Source organism: Euleptes europaea, chromosome 16 (genome assembly GCF_029931775.1).
Source record: "Euleptes europaea isolate rEulEur1 chromosome 16, rEulEur1.hap1, whole genome shotgun sequence".
Lineage (NCBI taxonomy): Eukaryota > Metazoa > Chordata > Lepidosauria > Squamata > Sphaerodactylidae > Euleptes > Euleptes europaea.
The window spans coordinates 43,004,794-43,024,084 of record NC_079327.1 but is presented as its reverse complement, the minus strand read 5'-3'; the positions used below and the strand labels follow the sequence as shown (position 1 = coordinate 43,024,084).

Here is a 19,291-nt window from a genome sequence, read left to right as displayed (position 1 = left end):
TTTATGAAGCGATAAGATTTCATTTTTAGTCTTGCTATAATGCATGGTTGCATAACATATGGCCCAAGGGCCATATGCAGCCAAGCGAGCCAGCTTGCATGGCCCAAACATTACAGGGAGAAGTCAGAACCAGAGCTCCAGAAAAGCACACCGGTGAGCGCCTTTGTTGGCCAATCTGAGCAGCCCCTGCAGTGGAAAGACGGAGCAACCGGTGCCTTGACATTTCTACTGAAGGTGCCGCTCACATCAGGTCTGCAGAAGAGGAGACAAAGGCTACTGGGGAAAAGGTGAGGACACTTCCCCTCCCCCATTGGAACTGTGGTGGCTATTGTAATTTAGAGACATATAGGGACATAGAAGATGGGAGTTTACAGAGGATCCCTGCTGGCTAGAAGGGAGAAGATGCAGAAAACAGGACTCAGAGAGCATTCAGGGAAGCTAGGAGAATACTGTGGGGTTTTTTTTTTTTTTTGTAATCAATGATTACATTTACTTTGACTTTGGTGTGTCCCTGTTATGATTGAGCCCTAACTTATTACTTGGAGTAAGAATTGGAAAGCTTTTGAAGCAGGAGTAGGAGAGCCGCTGACTATTGTAAATGAGAAGAGCTCCACCCAAGGATCTGAGGCCTGGTGGCAAACCAACAGCAGAAGGTAGCTATGGGGTTTTTGTGACCACTATCCAGCCTGCAGATGCCTGGCAATACTGCAGGAAATTGCTGAAAGTTTAGACAAAGATTTGAACTGTATCTAGTTGCCACAGGGACTGAAATAAAACCTGGTAAAGTAAAATCATCCATATTGCTGCATGTGGTAGGAAAAGAAGCACGGGAGATTACAGAAATTTCTGGCTTGCAGGAGAACGCATGAAGTTCAGTGTAATAATGAAAAAAAATTGAGGAGTATTGGATGCCCAAAAAGAATGAGACATTCAAAAGGCATTGCTTAAGAGGGTAGCCATGTTGCTCTGCCGTAGAACAGTTAGATTTGAGTCCAGTAACACCATAGAGGCCCTAAACTGGATGGCAAAGGCTAGCCTGATCTCGTCAGATCTCAGAAGCTAAGCAGGGTCAGCCCCGGTTAGTATTTGGATGGGAGACCACCAAGGAAGACCAGGGTTGCTATGCAGAGGAAGGCACTGGCAAACTACCTCTGTTAGTCTCTTGCCATGAAAACCCCCAAAAGGAGTCGCCATAAGTCGGCTGCGACTTGAAGGCACTTTACACACACACACAACACCATAGAGACCAACGACAGGTTCAGGGTATAAGCTTTCGAGAGTCAAAGCTCCCTTCATCAGACACAATATAGTAGAAATGGAGATCTGAGTCCTTTTAGCATAGATTCTTTAATGCATACAGGGACTGTGTATGGGGGGAAGGTATGTCACTGTAGGAAAAGAATGGAGCTCTGCTCCTTTACACCAGCTGACAGACTTGACAGGACTTTGGCTAGTGTTTTTTTTTTTTTTTAAGTCAAGTGGACTGGATTCAAAAGAGGCTATTTACACAAGAAAAACCTGCTGAAACAGGACCAGCTACATTTCCAGACACAGATCTGTTTGCCCTGGTTGGATTTTTTGTGGCAGAAGGAGTGATATTAATGGGAAAACAATTCATTATGGGTACACCACTGGGACTACAATGAACCTTTCCTTGATTTTATTATTCTATATAATGGAAGTAATATATCTAATTCTGAACAATAGCTCCAGAGTGTGGAACAAAACATTTGTACCTTGGAGCCATGTGCAGAATTGGGGGGGGGGTTGTAGAAAAACCCAAAAATGAAAAATAAGGTCAGGAGACTTTGAAACACCCCCTAACCCCACAAAAGCATTGGGCCAAATGAGATCTTGTGGTGCTATGTCGTGAGATCTCTTCCACCCCCTTGAGTTGCTTAGCAACAACAGAAATAAGTGACAAGTATAAGTGGCAGGCAGGGCAAGTGAGCCAGTGGTGGTGCTGGTGAGCAAGCCAGGTAGGTTGTAGGGCATCACTGTGGGTGATGAGGCAACAGCAGTACAGACAGGTAAGCAAGCACGGCAGTGGTGGGGAAGGAAAGATGGTAGGTATAGGCTGTGGAAGGGTGAGAAGAAGAAAAGCAGCCGGGGGGGGGGGGGGAGAGAAACGTCAGGAAGAAGGAGGGGAAAGCGCCCAGCACACTCTTCCTGCTCCAGCCATGCCTTCCTCCTGCCCCTGAATTGAGTGGGGATCTGGGCTGCAGGAAGATTAGGGACAAAGAGATGGCTGGGCTGACAACAGAGGAAGAGGTGTCAGAAAGTGTTGAAGGGAGGGACGGGAGATGGAAAAGAAAGTGGTGACCAGGCTAGGAAGTGAGAATGGGCTGGTAAGAGAGAGAGAGAAGTGGCAGCCAGGATGGGCAGGATGGGATTTCTGTCCTCCCCACAGATCTCACAAGTCTCCAGCCTGTATTTTCTAAAGTTGGTACACTTTGTGCTCCGAAGGAAATAGCGACGGATAAAGAGAAATCATGAAATCATCAGATGCTACCACCTCTCGTCTAAAAGCACTAGAGTATAGACCAACCTGACACTTATACTAGAAACCTGCATTCTGGCCCCTCACAAGCTACCTCCAAACAGCTGCTTCTTGTTGTAATGCAGTTTTTAGCCTATGACAAAGGTACACCACTGTGCCTCTTGAAGGGCACAGCCTGGCTTCATGCCTGACAGTTGCTGGCAGGTAGAGTCACAATTTGCTGCATTAACAGTAGGTGATAGTTGGTTAACTCAGTGGGGAGGTACACTATTTTGTATTCCAATGTTATTTTTACCTTTTCTATTTTAAATGAGTTCATTGTCATATAAAAGTAGAGACCTCAGTCTCACACTTACACATGGAACACAACAAAAACAGAAACATCACACTGACTACTAAGTCAAAATGTAGGGTTACTGATTTTCTATAATTCTGAGCTCATGAAATTTCATATTGTTCCATTATCAACATAGGAAAAACAAGCTGTTAGCATTGTGCCAGACACCGCATTTCCATAAGCCAGTTCAGAGACATAACACCATCTTTGTAAGTATACCTTAGGGCTCCATGTCAGGTTATAATCAAGAATCCAGAGTGCTTTCACTTTCAGATATCTCAATCTATATTCTATAGAGTAACATCAAATGAGCCATCCTAAATCACACTGAACTCACATGAGTAAATCACCCACTGAAATCATACGAGATTTTTAAATGCTTAACTTTAGCCAGATCACACCCATTATTGGTGAACAAGCCCCAGTGTTTTCAATAAAACCTAAATCTAAGCAGATAAATCTAGACTCCCCCTTTCTAAAACGGAGTTTCTTGTCCCAGGGGCAGGGGTAGTCAGCAAATGCTTAAAAAATATTTTCACAGTGATAATGTTTTCAGCCTATTAATGTTGTGTTAAGACAAATACTAGTAGTATGTAAATGCATTTGTTATATGAGACAAGATACCAGAAAAGGGGAAAAACTGGTTCTAAGATTAGTACAATTTAGAGAGCAATCCAAAGCAGGTCTATTCAATGGGGCTTATACCTGGAAAGTGTTCTTAGAATAGTACCGTTATTCTGCAATATTACTTTAATTATTATTGGTGATCTCAATAAATTTGAATTCTGACTTTTGGATGAAAGGTTCAACAAATTTAAATGTATATGCTCCCTTGGGGCCCAAAAGGTTATCACCTCTTGAGTGAAATATTTTAAACCACCACAAGTTCGTGATGCTTGCTTGGATCTAAATATCATCTATGTATACAGCTCATTTACTCACTTGATGAAGTAGTCTCTCCCATCTCTGTTTGCCGTCATCTCCCATCCATAGGAAGATCCCTGGTTCAAGCTCCAGGTTCCTGAAGGAAGAGGCCAGCCTGAAGACTTGGTCCTGTGACTAAAACAAAGAAAATTTTTTGAGTGTGCAGTAAGTCTTTCAATTCAGTTCAATAAATTATGTGTATCAACTAAAGGATGTGTTCTGTTAAAAAAAAAAAAGTAGTCGTAACACACTTTAGAATATGAAGGGTCTGTCATCCTACACAGCATCTTTCTAGTTTCAAGACATTATGTCTAATTAAAGTTTATCTGCAGGACATAAGAAACCAATTTATATGGCTACTTTTTCATGTCTCTCACTGCCCAGCACAGGAGGCATTCTCCCTATATTGTCATCTCTGTAGCTAGAAAGCCATGAAGGACGGCACTATGGCATTACTCAACAACCTGCATTTTATGAATTCAAATATCACGACAAACCTTAATGCAAACTGTGATTAGCAAACCAGCTACAAACCTTGGTTTGAAATCCCAGTTTGATGCCAACCAACAAACTCCTAGCTTGTTGAACCACCTGAGTCACAATTAACTGCAGGGTTGATCATATCCCAGTTTATAAACCATAGTTTATCATGATGTATGAATGCACATTAAGTCATATGGTATATGGAATAAGATGACTTAATGTGCATTCATACATCATTTGTAAAATTTGCAAAATAAAAGGAAGCGTTAATCCAACACTTTAGCTCAATGCTCATACACCGTAAAAGCAGAATTCCACAAAAGATGTCAATGGTATTTATCCTTTTAATACTAAAATATGTGACAAAATTGCAGTTTCATTCAGATGTTCTTACTGTGAATAAAAACAAACAAAAAGTAATAATTTACTGAGCTGAATTGGATATTTTTTCGCAAATCAGTTTTTTAAAACTGAAACAAATTATTTAAACACTAACATTATTTATCTTTATTCTCCGCATCCTTAATTATTAGTTCCTTACAGGCATTTACTTTGGATTTTCCCATGCTGGGTATAAACAGGAGCAGGATTATGTTATAATCAGCTTTAAAAGCAATCTCTGAAGACCACAGTGGTCCGTTAGGAAGCTGTAAAACGTGTATAACCAAGTTTTGCATTATATGTCAATCTTTACAGTCTTCTAATACAGGAGTGTCAAACATAAGGGCCCAGGGCCCCTGAGAGCTCTCATGCAGCTTGTGAGCCAGCCGAGGCAGCCATACCCCAGTCCCGATCTGGGCTGCGGAGCCCGCTGCAAGCTCGCCAGTCAAGGCAGCCACCCCCCAATCCCAGTCCTGATGTGTTAACTATCAAAGGCTGTTAAATAAAAGAATATACTGTAATAGTGTTATTGTGTGAAGCATGTTTGTATTTTAAGTAAAAAAATAAAGTAAAAAATAATATCACTCATTGGCTTTGCCTGTGTCTTCTGTAAAGTTTGTATCTCTGGTATCTGGCATTAAATTTGATAGTACGCATGACCCAGCTTGACAAAGTGACATTTATGTCATATCTGGCCCTCGTAAAAAATGAGTTTGACATCCCTGCTCTAATACCTTAAAATTAAACAACGAGAGGAGTAATGTGATTGATGTAATACTTCAGGTTGATCAACACACATTTACAAACTACATTAAGTTGACAGGGCACAACTCAGTCCAGGGCCCACTGTCCGTTTGTAGCGGCTCAAGAGAGGCCAATTTGCACCCTGCGGAGATATGTGTACAGGCAATGCAGTAGGCTGGAGATCCCTGCAGTTCCCTTATCCTCGTCCAGCTTCACCTTTTCCCACAAAACAAACTACCCATGCTCTTGAGATTTATGAACTTGACAGCATTGCCACAAGTACAGGCCCAGAATGCCTGGTATAAAACTATTGTGTCATATCCTTACTTTCAGTTCGCGGCACAGCTCAAATCTGTTGTCCTCTGATTAACTTTTTTTTTTTTGCCATCAAGTCACAGCTCATGTATGGCGACTCACTAGGGTTTTCAAGGCAAGAGACGTCCAGAGGTCGTTTGCCATTGACTGCCTCCGCATTGTGACTCTTGACTTCCTTGGTGGTCTCCCATCCAAATAATATCCAGGGCTGACTCCGCTTAGCTTCCGAGATCTGATGATACTGGGCTAGCCTGGGCTATCCAGGTCTAAATACAGAGTCGCCAGCCAGTGTTATGACACAGGCCACATCTACAGGTTGTTGAACAAAGGATGCAACGTACGCAAAGAGAATCCAACACACTGCTCTTTTTAGTTCTGAAATTAAATGCATGTTATATGTACATAAAGTTGCCAACTGAGAACAATGTTTCATGATGGAGTAGTTATCTTTTATCTTTATTATGCTATATGTAAGCAAATGATACAATAAAAGGTTTCAGAACAGAAGCCAGCCACCAGCTGTCTTCAGGGAAATGCAAAATAATCCCGACAGGAAATGCCAGCTTCCAACACAGGGTCGCCAAGTCCCTCTTCACTACTGGCGGGAGGATTTTGGGGGAAAGCCTGAGGAGGGCGGGGTTTGGGGAGGGACTTCAATGCCATAGAGTCCAATTGCCAAAGTGGCCATTTTCTCCAGGTGAACTGATCTCTATTGGCTGGAGATCAGTTGTAATAGCAGGAGATCTCCAGCTAGTACCTGGTGGTTCCAACAGCTGTTAATCAAACCACTGTGTCAGTCTCTTCCCTCCTACTCACACAAACCATGTACTTCCATTTCTCCCTTATGCCATGTTTCTAGCTCCATGTTTCAAGCAAGGAAGAATGTGCGCTACAGACATTTAATGTTTACCCCAGTGTGGTGTGGTGATTAAGAGTGTCAGACTAGTATCTGGGAGACTCAGGTGTGAATTCCCACTCATGCCATGGCAACTCACTAGGTGACCTTGGGTCACTCACACACTCTCAACTTAACCTGCCTCACAGGGGTGTTGTGAGGATAAAATGAAGGAGAGGAGAACAATGTAATCCGCTCTGGGTCCCCATTGGGGAGAAAGGTGGTGTAGAAATGAATTAAACAAACAAACCAACATGCAACCCATATGATAAAGGGCCCCACAAACAACAATATTGCTGAAGCTATACAGGTACGGGTCTGGCAGCAGAGGGATGGCAGACCACCGGGTACGAGCCATCTAGAGTTCCATGGTGGAAGAAAGATGAGATATAAATGAAATAAAAATAAATAAAATCCTGTTTCTAGCCCAAAGGGATTGTTCTTAAAGGAACTTCTGTTACAAATAGTACTTTACCATTATTGTCACTAGGGAAGCTGGGTCCCACAGATCATGCAAGATGAAATCTAGTTATCAGACAATGTCACTACAGATTTACTATTCGGCTTTCACTTCTCAAAAATCAATAGTCCTGATTTTTCAGGCATTGGGAAGGAGGAGAGGAAGATGCCATAAGTGGCAAGCAGTTGAGCAGTGAATGTGTTTTGATTTTTTAAAAAAACTATTTTGAGAAATGAATAGCTAATCCTCGTACTGGAGAACAAAGGAATCCAGGTAAGTTACCAATGCATCTGTTACCTTCTTGCAAATACATATGTGATGTAAATTACCTGCATTTCTTCCAGATGTAAATGATTTATCCTTGGGGAGGGGCCATGGCTCAGTGGTAGAGCATCTGCTTGGCATGCAGAAGGTCCCAGGTTCAATCCCCAGCATCTCCAGTTAAAGGGACCAGGCAAGTAGGTGAAGTGAAAGACCTCTACCTGAGACCCTGGAGAGCCGCTGCCAGTCTGAGTAGACAATACTGACTTTGATGGACCATGGGTCAGATTCAGTATAAGGCAGCTTCATGTGTTCATGTGACCTCTCATTTAAAAAAAAACTCTAGGTACCAGATTTAATGGTGTCACCACACATTAGATTTTATTGGATTTTAATGGTAATTCATAGGTATTGTTGGGTTCTTAAATTGACTTGTATATAGTTGTGATTCTATTGATGTAAGCCGCCCCGAGCCCAGCTTTGGTTGGGGAGGGACAGGATATCAATTTAATAAATAATAAAAATAATATCTATTCTCAGACATATTCTCCCAAACTCTGAAGTGGCACAGAAATACCTTAAATAAATAAATAATGTGCACTCACTGATAAATGACAACAATTCTCTGCTGGTTTTGTTTGAACAAAAAATACCAGTATGCAAACTCCAGCCATGTCACAACCTCGAAAAGAACCTTGTTACCTTGTGATGTCCCGTCTTTTGAAACAACAGAACCTTGCAAAAGCCTAGAATTAAGGCAGAAACAAGGCATCAATTGTATAAAGAAGCTAATGTACCAGCGTTTCAGTTGCTGGTGTACAGTTAGCTGCAGTCATGCACTACTATGTAATCAAAAGCAGCATAAATAAGTCTATTGTAAAGAATGGCAACTGAAAGAATTAGGATCAGTAGGAGCCATATTTCTCCTGGGTAGTCCCACAAAGAAAGAACATGGAAGTTTCCCTAGAAAAGACTTACAACCAGCAAACAGTATGAAAGCCAAAACGTCAGGTGATTGAGTGTGACTAGTGCATAGAATATGCACAGGAAAATGCTTTTCTGCAGTGGTGCACTCATCCAGCAACATTACATTACTCAGGGGAAATAGTGCCAGCAATTTTAAGCCCTCTTGCCAGACACCAGGCTACATTGATATCTGCATACTTAACTTCTTGAGTACATACAGTGTCTTTCCCTTAACAGCAGACCTTGGGCAAAGTAAAATAGAACGTGAAGGGACAAGGTGGCAAGAATGCACAATAAAATTCTCAGTCTCCTCTCCCTTCATCCCAATCAGCATATTTGTGACTGAACTGTGACAGATTCAGTGGACCACTTCCATGCAGAAAAGAGCAACCAAAATGATCAGGGGGAGCCTATGAGGAGCGGTTAAAATGCTTAGGGCTGTTCAGCTTAGAAAGAAGGCGGTTAAGGGGAGATATGATAGAGGTCTATAAAATGATACATGGACAGGGAGTGGACAGGGAGACGCTTTCTCCCTCTCTCATAATACCAGAACATGGGGTCATCTGCTGAAGCTGGAGGGTGAGAGATTCAAAACAGATAAAAGGAGTATTTCTTCACACAACACATAGTTAAATTGTGTAACTCCCTGCCCCAGGATGTGGTGATGGCTGCCAACTTGGAAGGCTTTAAGTGGGGAGTGGACATGTTCATGGAGGAGAGGGCTATCCATGGCTACTAGTCAAAATGAATACTAGTCATGATGCATACCTATTATCTACTGTATCAGAGGAGCATGCTTATTATATTAGGTGCTGTGGAACACACGCAGGATGCTGCTGCAGTCATCTTGCTTGTGAGCTTCATAGAGGCACCTGGTTGGCCACTGCTGGACTTGATGGGCCTTGGTCTGATGATCCAGCATGGTTTTTCTTATGTTCTTATCATTCAGTGGACCACCTGCATGAGTTTTTGCTTGGTTGGAGGAGAAATGCTGTTTGTTCCTTCTGTGTTGGTGACTTTATATTTAAAAAAGCATGCCACAGGCTCATAGATATAAGCCTTCTTTTTGTCATCTATTCAGCCTGCTGCGCGGGAAGCAAATTTATCTTCCACCCCCTTCAAGATTATAGATCCCCAAATTATTTTTTAAATTCAGATGTAGTCTTCAGAGGTGGCTCAGAAGTACCAAGGTGATAGTCATGTTTTTCACAAAAAAAGGTTTTGGTTTTACACATACTGGTAAAAAAGTATGATGACAGGTGTTTTTGGACAGAGCTGGAACAGAAGATTTTATAAACACAGGATGAAGACAACATGACACAGGGTCAAATATGCTTTGTGCTGCCTTTTGCCTAGGAGAACTTTCCATCTAGGACTAAGCTTCCCCTAAGCTGCTCAAGCTACCTAGTGCTATTTTATTAGTTCTGATTGACTAATGAGTGTTTGCATTATTTTATTAGTATCTTCTATATTTGTAGTCATGCTTGTGTGCTTTTTGAACAAGAATGTGAAACAGAAGTAAACATGCAAGTGAGTGTATCTTTTCAAATGCTCCCTGCTCCTCCTTTTACTTTTCTTGCTTTGCACCAAGGGGCTAGAATACTATTTTTTTCATTACCTACAGACACAGATGACTTTCACATGGGACACACAGTTCATTTTGCAAACGAAGTACAACAAACAGCAGGACAACATTTGCAAAAGTTCAAGCCAGCATCATACACAGCAGGGTGCAAAGTAGGAAATTTGAGAGCTCCTCACATTTCAACTGACATTGTTTCTCCCCTCCCAGAGGTTAGAGATCTCCTGTGTGCAAGATTGAAGAGCAAAAGATTGATCCCTACTGCTAACTTCCATCATAAAGCTGAAGGGAAAGCAGAGCATTTCTTGACTAGAAAGTTGGTCATTATAACTCTGCCACAATAGAAACTTACCAATTCTATCCACTTGAACTAAAGTTCACAGCTAGAACATTTTTGTTCAAGGTCTGCAATTTCTTAAATCTTTGCAACTTAAAAAAAAACAACCTTTCATGAGAATGCTAAGGGTGCAGACCATTACAGGGAGGTGTGCTACCTGAGCCACGCTGAAGGAATGGAGCTGCGTCACTGCCCACCTGTTCATGTCAAATGCTGGTTATGCCAAAGACCCTCCCACACTGCAGTGTGACCTCAACTCTCATAGAAAGTAATATTGATTCTGAAGGTTATTACTAGGGAAAAGAAGACTATGCTTCAAGATTTACTGGAAACTGCACATACATACGCAACTGCTTAAATCAAAGTTCTGTCATTCTCATAAATTCTGGGAATCTTTTATGTTGGAAAGCCATTTATACTAAGGCAGGTTAAGCACCTGTCCGGCATTTACTTCATCTGCTTCCAAGGTTGTCAGATGCCAGTCTGGGCATTCAAAGTCAACATCCAGAGGCTGTGAGCATAGAAGTGCTAGGAAGCAACAGAATTTTCTCAGTGTCTCAGCGGTGCAATACCAAGGACTGGCTGTAAACTGCTTTAGAGAGCAGCAGGTAAACCACCTCAATGGCATAACACAATGATAAAGTGGCACGGGACACTGCAGAAGCTATACTGCTATAAACCTGACAATGGATTAACTGTGTTGGTGTGGAAGCCAGAAATAGTAATGCCAGGAATATTCCGGCGGGAAGAAGCAGTGCCTTTCTCTTGCCTTGAAAACCCAATGGGGTCGCCATAAGCCGGCTGTGCCTTGACAGCACTTTACATAGACACATATTGCTAAACTAGAGCCTTGCAAAGAGCTTTCCCTTGGGTATTGTTGTACTCTCCCTTTGGCTGGGGAAGTCCTTGGAGTTTCTGCGTGCCAAGAGAACTGTGGAGAAGCATAGGTGATGTAACTGGAATAGCCTCCCATGTGGGTATATGCATGTTTGCAAGAGGGGATTCATTTCTGCATCTGCAGAGCTCCCAGGAGTGCACGTCACTTCTTTCCTTATAGGAAGATATAAGGGAGATGTGCTGGCATCAGTGTGCAATAGTTGTGTGTGTTATGTGCCGTCAAGTCGCTTCCAACTCATGGCGACCCTATGAATCAATGTCTTCCAAAATGTCCTATCTTTGACAGCCTTGCTCAGATCTTGCAAATTGAGGGCTGCGGCTTCCTTTATAGAGTCCATCCATCTCTTATTGGGTCTTCCTCTTTCCCCGCTGCCCTCAACTTTTCCTAGAATGACTGTCTTTTCCAATGACTCCTGTCTTCTCATAATGTGACCAAAGTGTGTCAGCCTCAGTTTGGTCATTTTAGCTTCTAAGATCAGTTCAGGCTTGATTTGATCTAGAACCAACTGATTTGTATTTTTGGCAGTCCACAGTATCCGTAACGCTCTCCTCCAACACCGCACATCAAAAGAATCTACTTTCTTCCTATCAGCTTTCTTCAGTGTCCAGCTTTCACACCCATACATAGTAATAGGGAATATAATGGCAATAGTTAAGTGTTTCCGTATATGGCTGGCATGGTGGTAGTGTTGGCATACTGTTCTATGATTGGTGGATGTGGCTGATGTTGCTATGGACTTCAGTTCAGTTGCTCTGTTTCCAGTTCTTCAGAGGTGGATCATTTATGCTATTTTTTTCTCTTCTGAGGAAGCACAGGATACTGATGCTGTGTCAGCATCTGCAATGTGCTGGGATCCAGGCCTTAGGACTCAGATGTGAATTATTCAAGGGATTTAGGAAGGGGGGGGAAGATGACTAGGAAGCATCCTGGGACATTTCCATGATGCTCACTGAATACTATTACAGTGTAGAAAATAGTATGGACTGTGTGCGTAAGGATGGAACCCAGACTAGGGTTGCCAACCGCCAGGTAGTAGCAGGAGATCTCCTGCTATTACAACTGATCTCCAGCCGACAGAGCTCAGTTCACCTGGAGAAAATGGCCGCTTGGGCAATTGGAGTCTATGGGATTGAAGTCCCTCCCCTCTCCAAACCCCGCCCTCCTCAGGCTCCGCCCCTAAAACCTCCTGCCGGTTGCCAAGAGGGACCTGGGAACTCTACACCAGACAAGCCCAAATGATGCACAGAATGAAAGCTTACATTGTATCTTTCACAGCTAGTGGCAATAGTTGGGGAATGGTAAGCTACTGTGACTACAGTTGATGTAATCATGCCTATACCTTATTCTGAATTCAAAATACAGTTAATTTTCCTTACTGAATTATTATTAAGGAGGTTACTACAGGGTTCCATTAAAAGATTTCCCCTCCATCTTCAAAGAGAAAAGCCAGAAGATCTCTCACAGAACAAGATTTTTTAAAAAAACCAACTGACAAAGGCTCTATGATGAGATTCTTCTTCCTCATCCCACATCTTAAACTAAGGCAGGCAAGAAGGACAAGACAAAAAATATTAAAGGAGGTGAACGAGATGTTTCCAGTGATAAAGTGTACAGTATGTCATTTATCCTGTATCTGTAGCCTAAGAGAGAATTTGTACCTCCCAAAAATACTTCCTCCTAATGTACCCTTTAGTACCACATGGGTCTCTATTAGGCTGCAAACCTGAAAGGGGGGGCTGAAGAAGCCAGCATGACCCCGTTCCGGTGCAGGCGCCACCGTATCATGGAATAAACTGGCACCTACGCTGGCATGGGGGTCAACACGCAGGCGCCGGGAAGCCACACCGCTGTGCGGGGCTCTGCTGCCAGCAATGCTACACTGGCAGCGAAATCCCAGAAGTGGGAGCCCGCGCCGGTGTGTGGGGGCATTCTCTCAGCTTTCCTGTGGGCCGAGCTGCTTTTAGGCAGCTTCCTAACTCCTTTGGACCTGGGAACGTCCCCCTCAAGCTGCAATGTTGCCACACCATCATTTTTGGTGGTGTAGCCTTGCTGTTTGCTATGGGGCATTTCCCCTTTTTATTGTTTAAAGTGCTTTTACTCTACACAGAGTAAAGCCTCTGTAAGGGTGGTACAGCTGTGCCGCTCCTGGCAGCTGCAGATTTACCCCCCCCCCCTTAGGAATGGGCTGCTCGAGACCAATAGGAACAGCCAGCAGGTTTGAGTAACTTCTTGGGGAACATATGGGGAAATGCATTAGCTACAGAAGCGGGCTTTATACTTCCACTTTTTCCTCAAAAGAAAAAAAATTGCAGTGATAAAATATTTTATCGATAGCTCCTTGGCCGTTTATATAATCACTAATATAAACTACTGCTCGATGGATACATTCCTTAGAAAGCCATTAATCTCATGAAGTAAGCATTGCACTTGCTAGAATACACCAGTGCCTTGAATAAAAAGTGTCCATTGCTTTAATTAATTTAACTGCCATAACTTTCCATTCAGAATTGTGGGAACTGTACTTTTTTACATGGGTACTATTCTATTATTTATCCTTAGTTCTCTTTATGGTACCTGTTATTCCCTGAGGAGAGAGAATCTAGGTTGTGATATAGATGCCAAAACACTGAGTTGGGGGGGGTGCCTTTTTGAAAAGTCTTCTGTGCTTATTAGAAAATTATTCATTCAGTGTCATTCAAACATCCAAATGCTATCTTTAACATTGCATTTTAAAATACCACTGAAATAAAGTTGCTCCTTTGAACCCTCCTATTTAAATTTTATTTGCTTTTTTGCATACATAGAGAAATATGGAGTATGTAGATAAATTGCACAGAAACTAGTAGGAGGGAAGGAGGGTGGGGAAAAAGCTGTTTGACATATGAGGAGCAAGTGCCCTATTTTCAAGCAGAAGGTGTAAACTTTGAATGATAGACTATATGGGCTATTAATCAAGCATTTCATTCTCTATTCCTTTTGAGGAATACTAAAGTTAGCAGTTATGGGGGGTTTGGAAAATAGACTGACAAGCTAAATTATTCCTTCTGGCACCACACTACTCATTCCAATTTTTACCTAACAGTATGATTTACTTCACAGCTCCAGAAACACGTTTGTTATGCTCAGATCTCCAACACTGAAAGGCTGTGGGAATGCTAGAAAAGAAATGGAAGCTCTCAAATAATTGGATTTATGAGCTGCCAGAAGCACCTGTCAACTAGTCTGAGGTGGAGAATGCACAAGGCAAGATAGATTGAGTAAAAAGAGTCAACATCAATTGAAAAGAACTTTGTAATAAATTCTGAACAGGACTAACCAAAGTATGGAGGGATACTGAATTGGCTGTCATCACAGATAGCCACTCCTGTGGTGATTTTGATTTAAACAAAATAATTGCACTTATTAAGTGAATTGCCACTGTGTACAAGGAGCTTCTGCTGAGAGGATTCAGATTTTCTTCTTCAACACACAGTTTATTTACCAGTTTATTTGCTAAGAAAAAGGCAGGTGAACTCTCTAAAAGCATTACATAAAAATAATAACTCATCAAGTATTTTATGGTCTCTTTATCATTTACAGGATTAATTCATTCAAAGTGCTTTGCATCTACTATTTCTATAATTCTTGAAAGAAACGTTATTTTATACTGAGACTGGAAGCAACTCTCCAGGGCCCCAAGCAGAGGTCTTCCACACCACCAACTACCTGATCTTTTAAACAGGAGATACCAGGGGTTGAAACTGGGACCTTCTGCATGCCAAGAGTTGCTCTACCACTGAGCCACAGCCTCTCTTACAATCTTCCTGTTAGTTATGTCTTTATTATTATTGTTATACTGTGGTTGGGGGTCACCAAAGCCCAATCTGCCAATAGGTACTTAAAATCATGAACTTCAAGAGTACTTAAGCAATCTATGCTATCTCCATTTCAGTGAGTAAAATTTCCCTCCTTTCTTCACAGGCAGGGAAGACGTTTTGCCTTAGTCCTTTGGAGGGACAAGAAGAATTGGGCAATGCCCAACATGGTGTTCAGTGTTTGAAGTGAGGTGTCTAAGGGAATTTAACCCCAAGGAGAACTCCATGCCTTCCTCGTTCCCTGCCAGACTCAGCTAGTGCCAGAAGTCAACAGTTCATCTTTACCAGGAAGCAAGTTTGATCTTAGTGTTCTATATGTTTATATGGGGAAACCTCTATTATCACAGTGTGACTGAAGCCATCACTGATGAATGCAAAATCAACCTAATATGAATCAGTATATTGAACAAAAAACCATCTATTTGAAAATATAATCTGCATCATATATTAAAAGAGCTTTCAAAATAAAAAAAAATACCATGACGTTCCATCATTCTCTAAAAGATAATGGTGGGATCCATAGGTGGGATCCTTCTGCTAATGGGACAAGCTCAGTTGTGAGATACAATGTGGTCTAGTGTGAGAATACAGAACGAGGCCTGAGGAGATACAGGTTAAAATCCTCCTTCACCACGAAACTCATTAGGTGACTTTGGATCAGCTATACTCTCTTAGTCTAACCTATGCGACAGGGTTGTTTTCTATAACCGTTTTATTATCCTGCATATCCATATCAGCAACTGAATTTTGACAATAGTGATAAAGTTTATTGTCTGTGGCCGAAGGCCATCACAATCCACCATACAAGACATTAAAATAACATAAAAATATCATAAAATAACATTAAAATAACTGAATTTTGACAATAGCCAAAGTGGTTATTGTCTTGTAACCAAGACTGACCACAGACTATGATTGCTGTTTCTATATATTTTTGGTTTATTTATATTGTGTGTTTTTCTACTGTTGTCAGTCCCTTTGGAAGATAAGGATATAAATATTTAAATAACTACATACACAAATAAAGACATTGGTCTGCCATGATAATGCGTAGTCTCACATTCAGATCCCACCCTCCACCCCAATGCTGGAATGCATTAGTGCCTCCTGAGGTTCCGTTCATATTTACAAACAAGGCCATCCACCAAAACAAAAAAATGCTTTCAACTCTGTGCATATCAATGACTTGACAAAAATAATCAATACGAATGACCCTAACATTCCCCCCGCTAATGCCTGGCCTCCCTATTTAATCTTGGGTCATCCCATTACAATCAATGGGAAGAGTCCCAGGGCACAAAGGCAGCAGGCAACATTGCACCAGAATGCTCGTGAACTGGTAGGCAGGGTCACAAACTGCGAGAGACTACAGATGAGCTTTAGATACACAAAGCAATAGGGGCAATATCTGGACAAACATGCAAAAACCTTAGCAACAAAACCTGGAAGGGGGGGCGGGTATTGGCATTAATGCACACAGAACCAATTCTTGAAAAATATAAACAAGTTCTCAAAGCTCCAGGGATCAAGAGAATATAATTTGGAAGTAATACAAATTAATAATTTACCAAAATCTCATGAAGAGCAAAGTCAGTCTTATTCTTACATGCTGCTAGAAGCTGATGGGAAATGCTATACAGTTTGCTTAGTTCCCATAAGCAATACTTCTGCATGTGTGAAAGTTCTCCAGTTTCCCCCTTCCCAGTACAGGTTCCCCGTGCTGCCTCACAGTTTCTGAGGGTCCACTGACTTCTAGGAGCAGGGCCAACACACTGTCATGTGTGAAGTATTAGATCACACAATGGCTGGCTTTATTTATTTGTTTGTTTATTTGTTTATTTATTTTGCAAAACTAAGCATTCACGGTCCCCTCTTATCAAATTGCAAGGATGACTATAGGCTTTGAAATTACCTCTTCCCTTTTGGCCTGGCTTTCCTTTCCAGGCTTCTGTGTGGGCACCATTTTCACAGCCCAGATTGTGTAATGCTGCATCTTTCCTACCTTGCTCACCTTCAAAATCTCCAGCAGTGGTGGCAGAAGCTGGCATTAATCATTCATGACTATAAATAAATGAAAAATTAATAGCCAGTCTAGAATTCCAAGGTATTCACTGAAAGAACTACAGTGTAATATCACCATAATCTCCAAAGTACATAAAGCTGTTTCATTGCAAAACAGGATTTACAACTGCAGAATATTTCAATACATCCAATTATTTGGGGTCTGATCCAGATAGTCTTGGAAGTACAGCATTAGGCTGGTGCAGTCCTCCTGCAAACACAGTTCTCTGCTCATAGGAGAATAGCTGATGGGAAGGAAAAGGTCAGTGGCAGGAATTCCTTGTGGGTGAAGCAGCACATGAAGGAAAAGATAAAGAAGATGCACAAGATTGGGGGGGGGGTTAAACATACGGCCTGGGGGCTGGATTCGGCCCCTTGAGAGCTCTTAGCCGGCCTGCGAGCCACCCCCCGGTAGTCAATTTAACCACAAAAATGTTTGAAGCCAGGATCCAGAAGAGCAATGTCCATACATATTTCACCATACTTAATTGTTATAGAGCTATGTTTGCAGAATGTGTCTCTCTTCTCAAACTTCCCTAACTGCTCTTTGAAATATGCAAAGCTAAAAATTACTTAACTCTTTCCTGCATAGTTGAAACGAGCAAGAGTCCAGTAGCACCTTAATGACTAACAAAATTTCTGGCAGGGTATGAGCTTTCTTGAGTCACAACTAACTTCTTTAGATACAGCTAGAATGTGAGTCCGTCCTTAAGTAGAGAAGAGGTAATTCAGACACCTAATGGCAATAGCGATGTAAATGTCAATAGCAGGTAAATTACGATAGCAGGTGTGATTGGATTAGGTGTGATATGCAGAGGGGTAGTAGGCGTGGAAAAATCGGTATTGGCAATGAGACAGGAATCCCAGGTCTCTATTCCGTCGAGGAGAATGCATTGCCTTGAGCTTCATTATTAGTTGTAATTCAGCAGTCTCTCTTTAATCTCCCTTTGAAATCCCTTTGTAAGAGTACTGCTGCTCTTAAGTCAGCAACTGAATGTCCTGGAAGGTTAAAATGTTCCCCTACAGTTTTTTGAATGTTGTGGTTTCTGATGTCAGACTTATGTCCATGCAATCTTTGTCGCAGGGACTGACCTGTTTGTCCAATGTAAACGGTGGACAGGTATTGCTGGCATGTGATGGCATAAATCACATTAGAAGATGAGCAGGAGTATGAACCTGAGATAGTATAGCTGACGTTGCTGGGCCCAGTGATGGTGTTGCTAGGATCTATATGAGAGCAAAGTTGTTGCAGTCCTCGGTACCAGAGTCCATTCTATTGTTAAATAGTTTATCATTGCGGGTGAGAAGTTGTTTTAGGTTAGCAGGCAGACTGTAAGCAAGAATAATGATAAACTACTACTGGACTCTTGCTCTTTTATACTGCTACAGACAAACACAGCTACCCATCGTGATCTTTCCTGCACAGAATGTGTCATTTTAAAAGGATTTGATTTTTTTAAATTTTAATTAGGAAGGAGACAAAAAAACAAACTATAATAGTAAAAGAAACAAGTTGAGTGAAGACAAAACCCAAGAATAAATCCAGAATTAAATGCACCAAACTGAACCATGAAAGAAAGAAAAAATAGGAAAGAGATCATTTAAAATATATTAGATTAGAGATAAGGGTTTTGCAAACGTTAATGAGTTTCACTAACTGGCAGAAGATTAGTGTGTCGACTTCGTTTTTTGCAAATATTCCCACATTTCCTCCTTTTGAGCTTTCACAAAAATCTAAATAGAACAATGGACTCTGATCTCAAGCATATAAAGTCCATTAAGTGCTGCTAAAGGAACAGTTGAAGAACTTTCTTTTTCGAAAACTATTTTGCAATGTGCCAAGTGGCCGAAAGACTGCTTAATGTTTTTCTTTGATGTCAACTATAACCACATTTCTAATAGACTTGAATAACAGGCACAGTTTATAAAACCATGAATAACTATGCCTTGATTAACAAAAATGTACTTTCTTTTACTTCCTTAGCTTTCACATTGGGAGAGTCCCAGATTATCAGAGTACACTGAAAGAAGGAAAGAAGTCTGCTGAAGCTAACCATGGTGTTAGCTGAAATGGTGGAAATGCTGACCTGGCCTTTAAAACTCTAGCGAGTGAAGGGACAGAAATCTGGACTGAGGATTCCAATGTCTGCTCACTGGATTACCATGAAAGAGTCTCCTTCTCTGTCTGGCCTACTCAGCAGAGTTTTGTTTAGATAAAAAATAGTACCATTCAACTTGTATTAATGCTTTAGTCACAGACCTTAACAATGTTCCGATTAAAACCATACAAAAT

General features: G+C 41.5%; 1 protein-coding gene across 2 annotated transcripts in view; it reads right to left on the bottom strand.

The window, feature by feature from the left end:
• The window catches only part of FRMPD4 (FERM and PDZ domain containing 4), a 292,186-nt gene that overhangs the window by 113,951 nt on the left and 158,944 nt on the right, over positions 1-19,291 (bottom strand). For both annotated transcript variants that reach the window (XM_056862191.1, XM_056862193.1), the window contains exon 2: positions 3,780-3,896. In XM_056862191.1, coding sequence (XP_056718169.1) covers positions 3,780-3,896 — 117 coding nt within the window. The remainder of the gene's footprint in view (positions 1-3,779; positions 3,897-19,291) is intronic.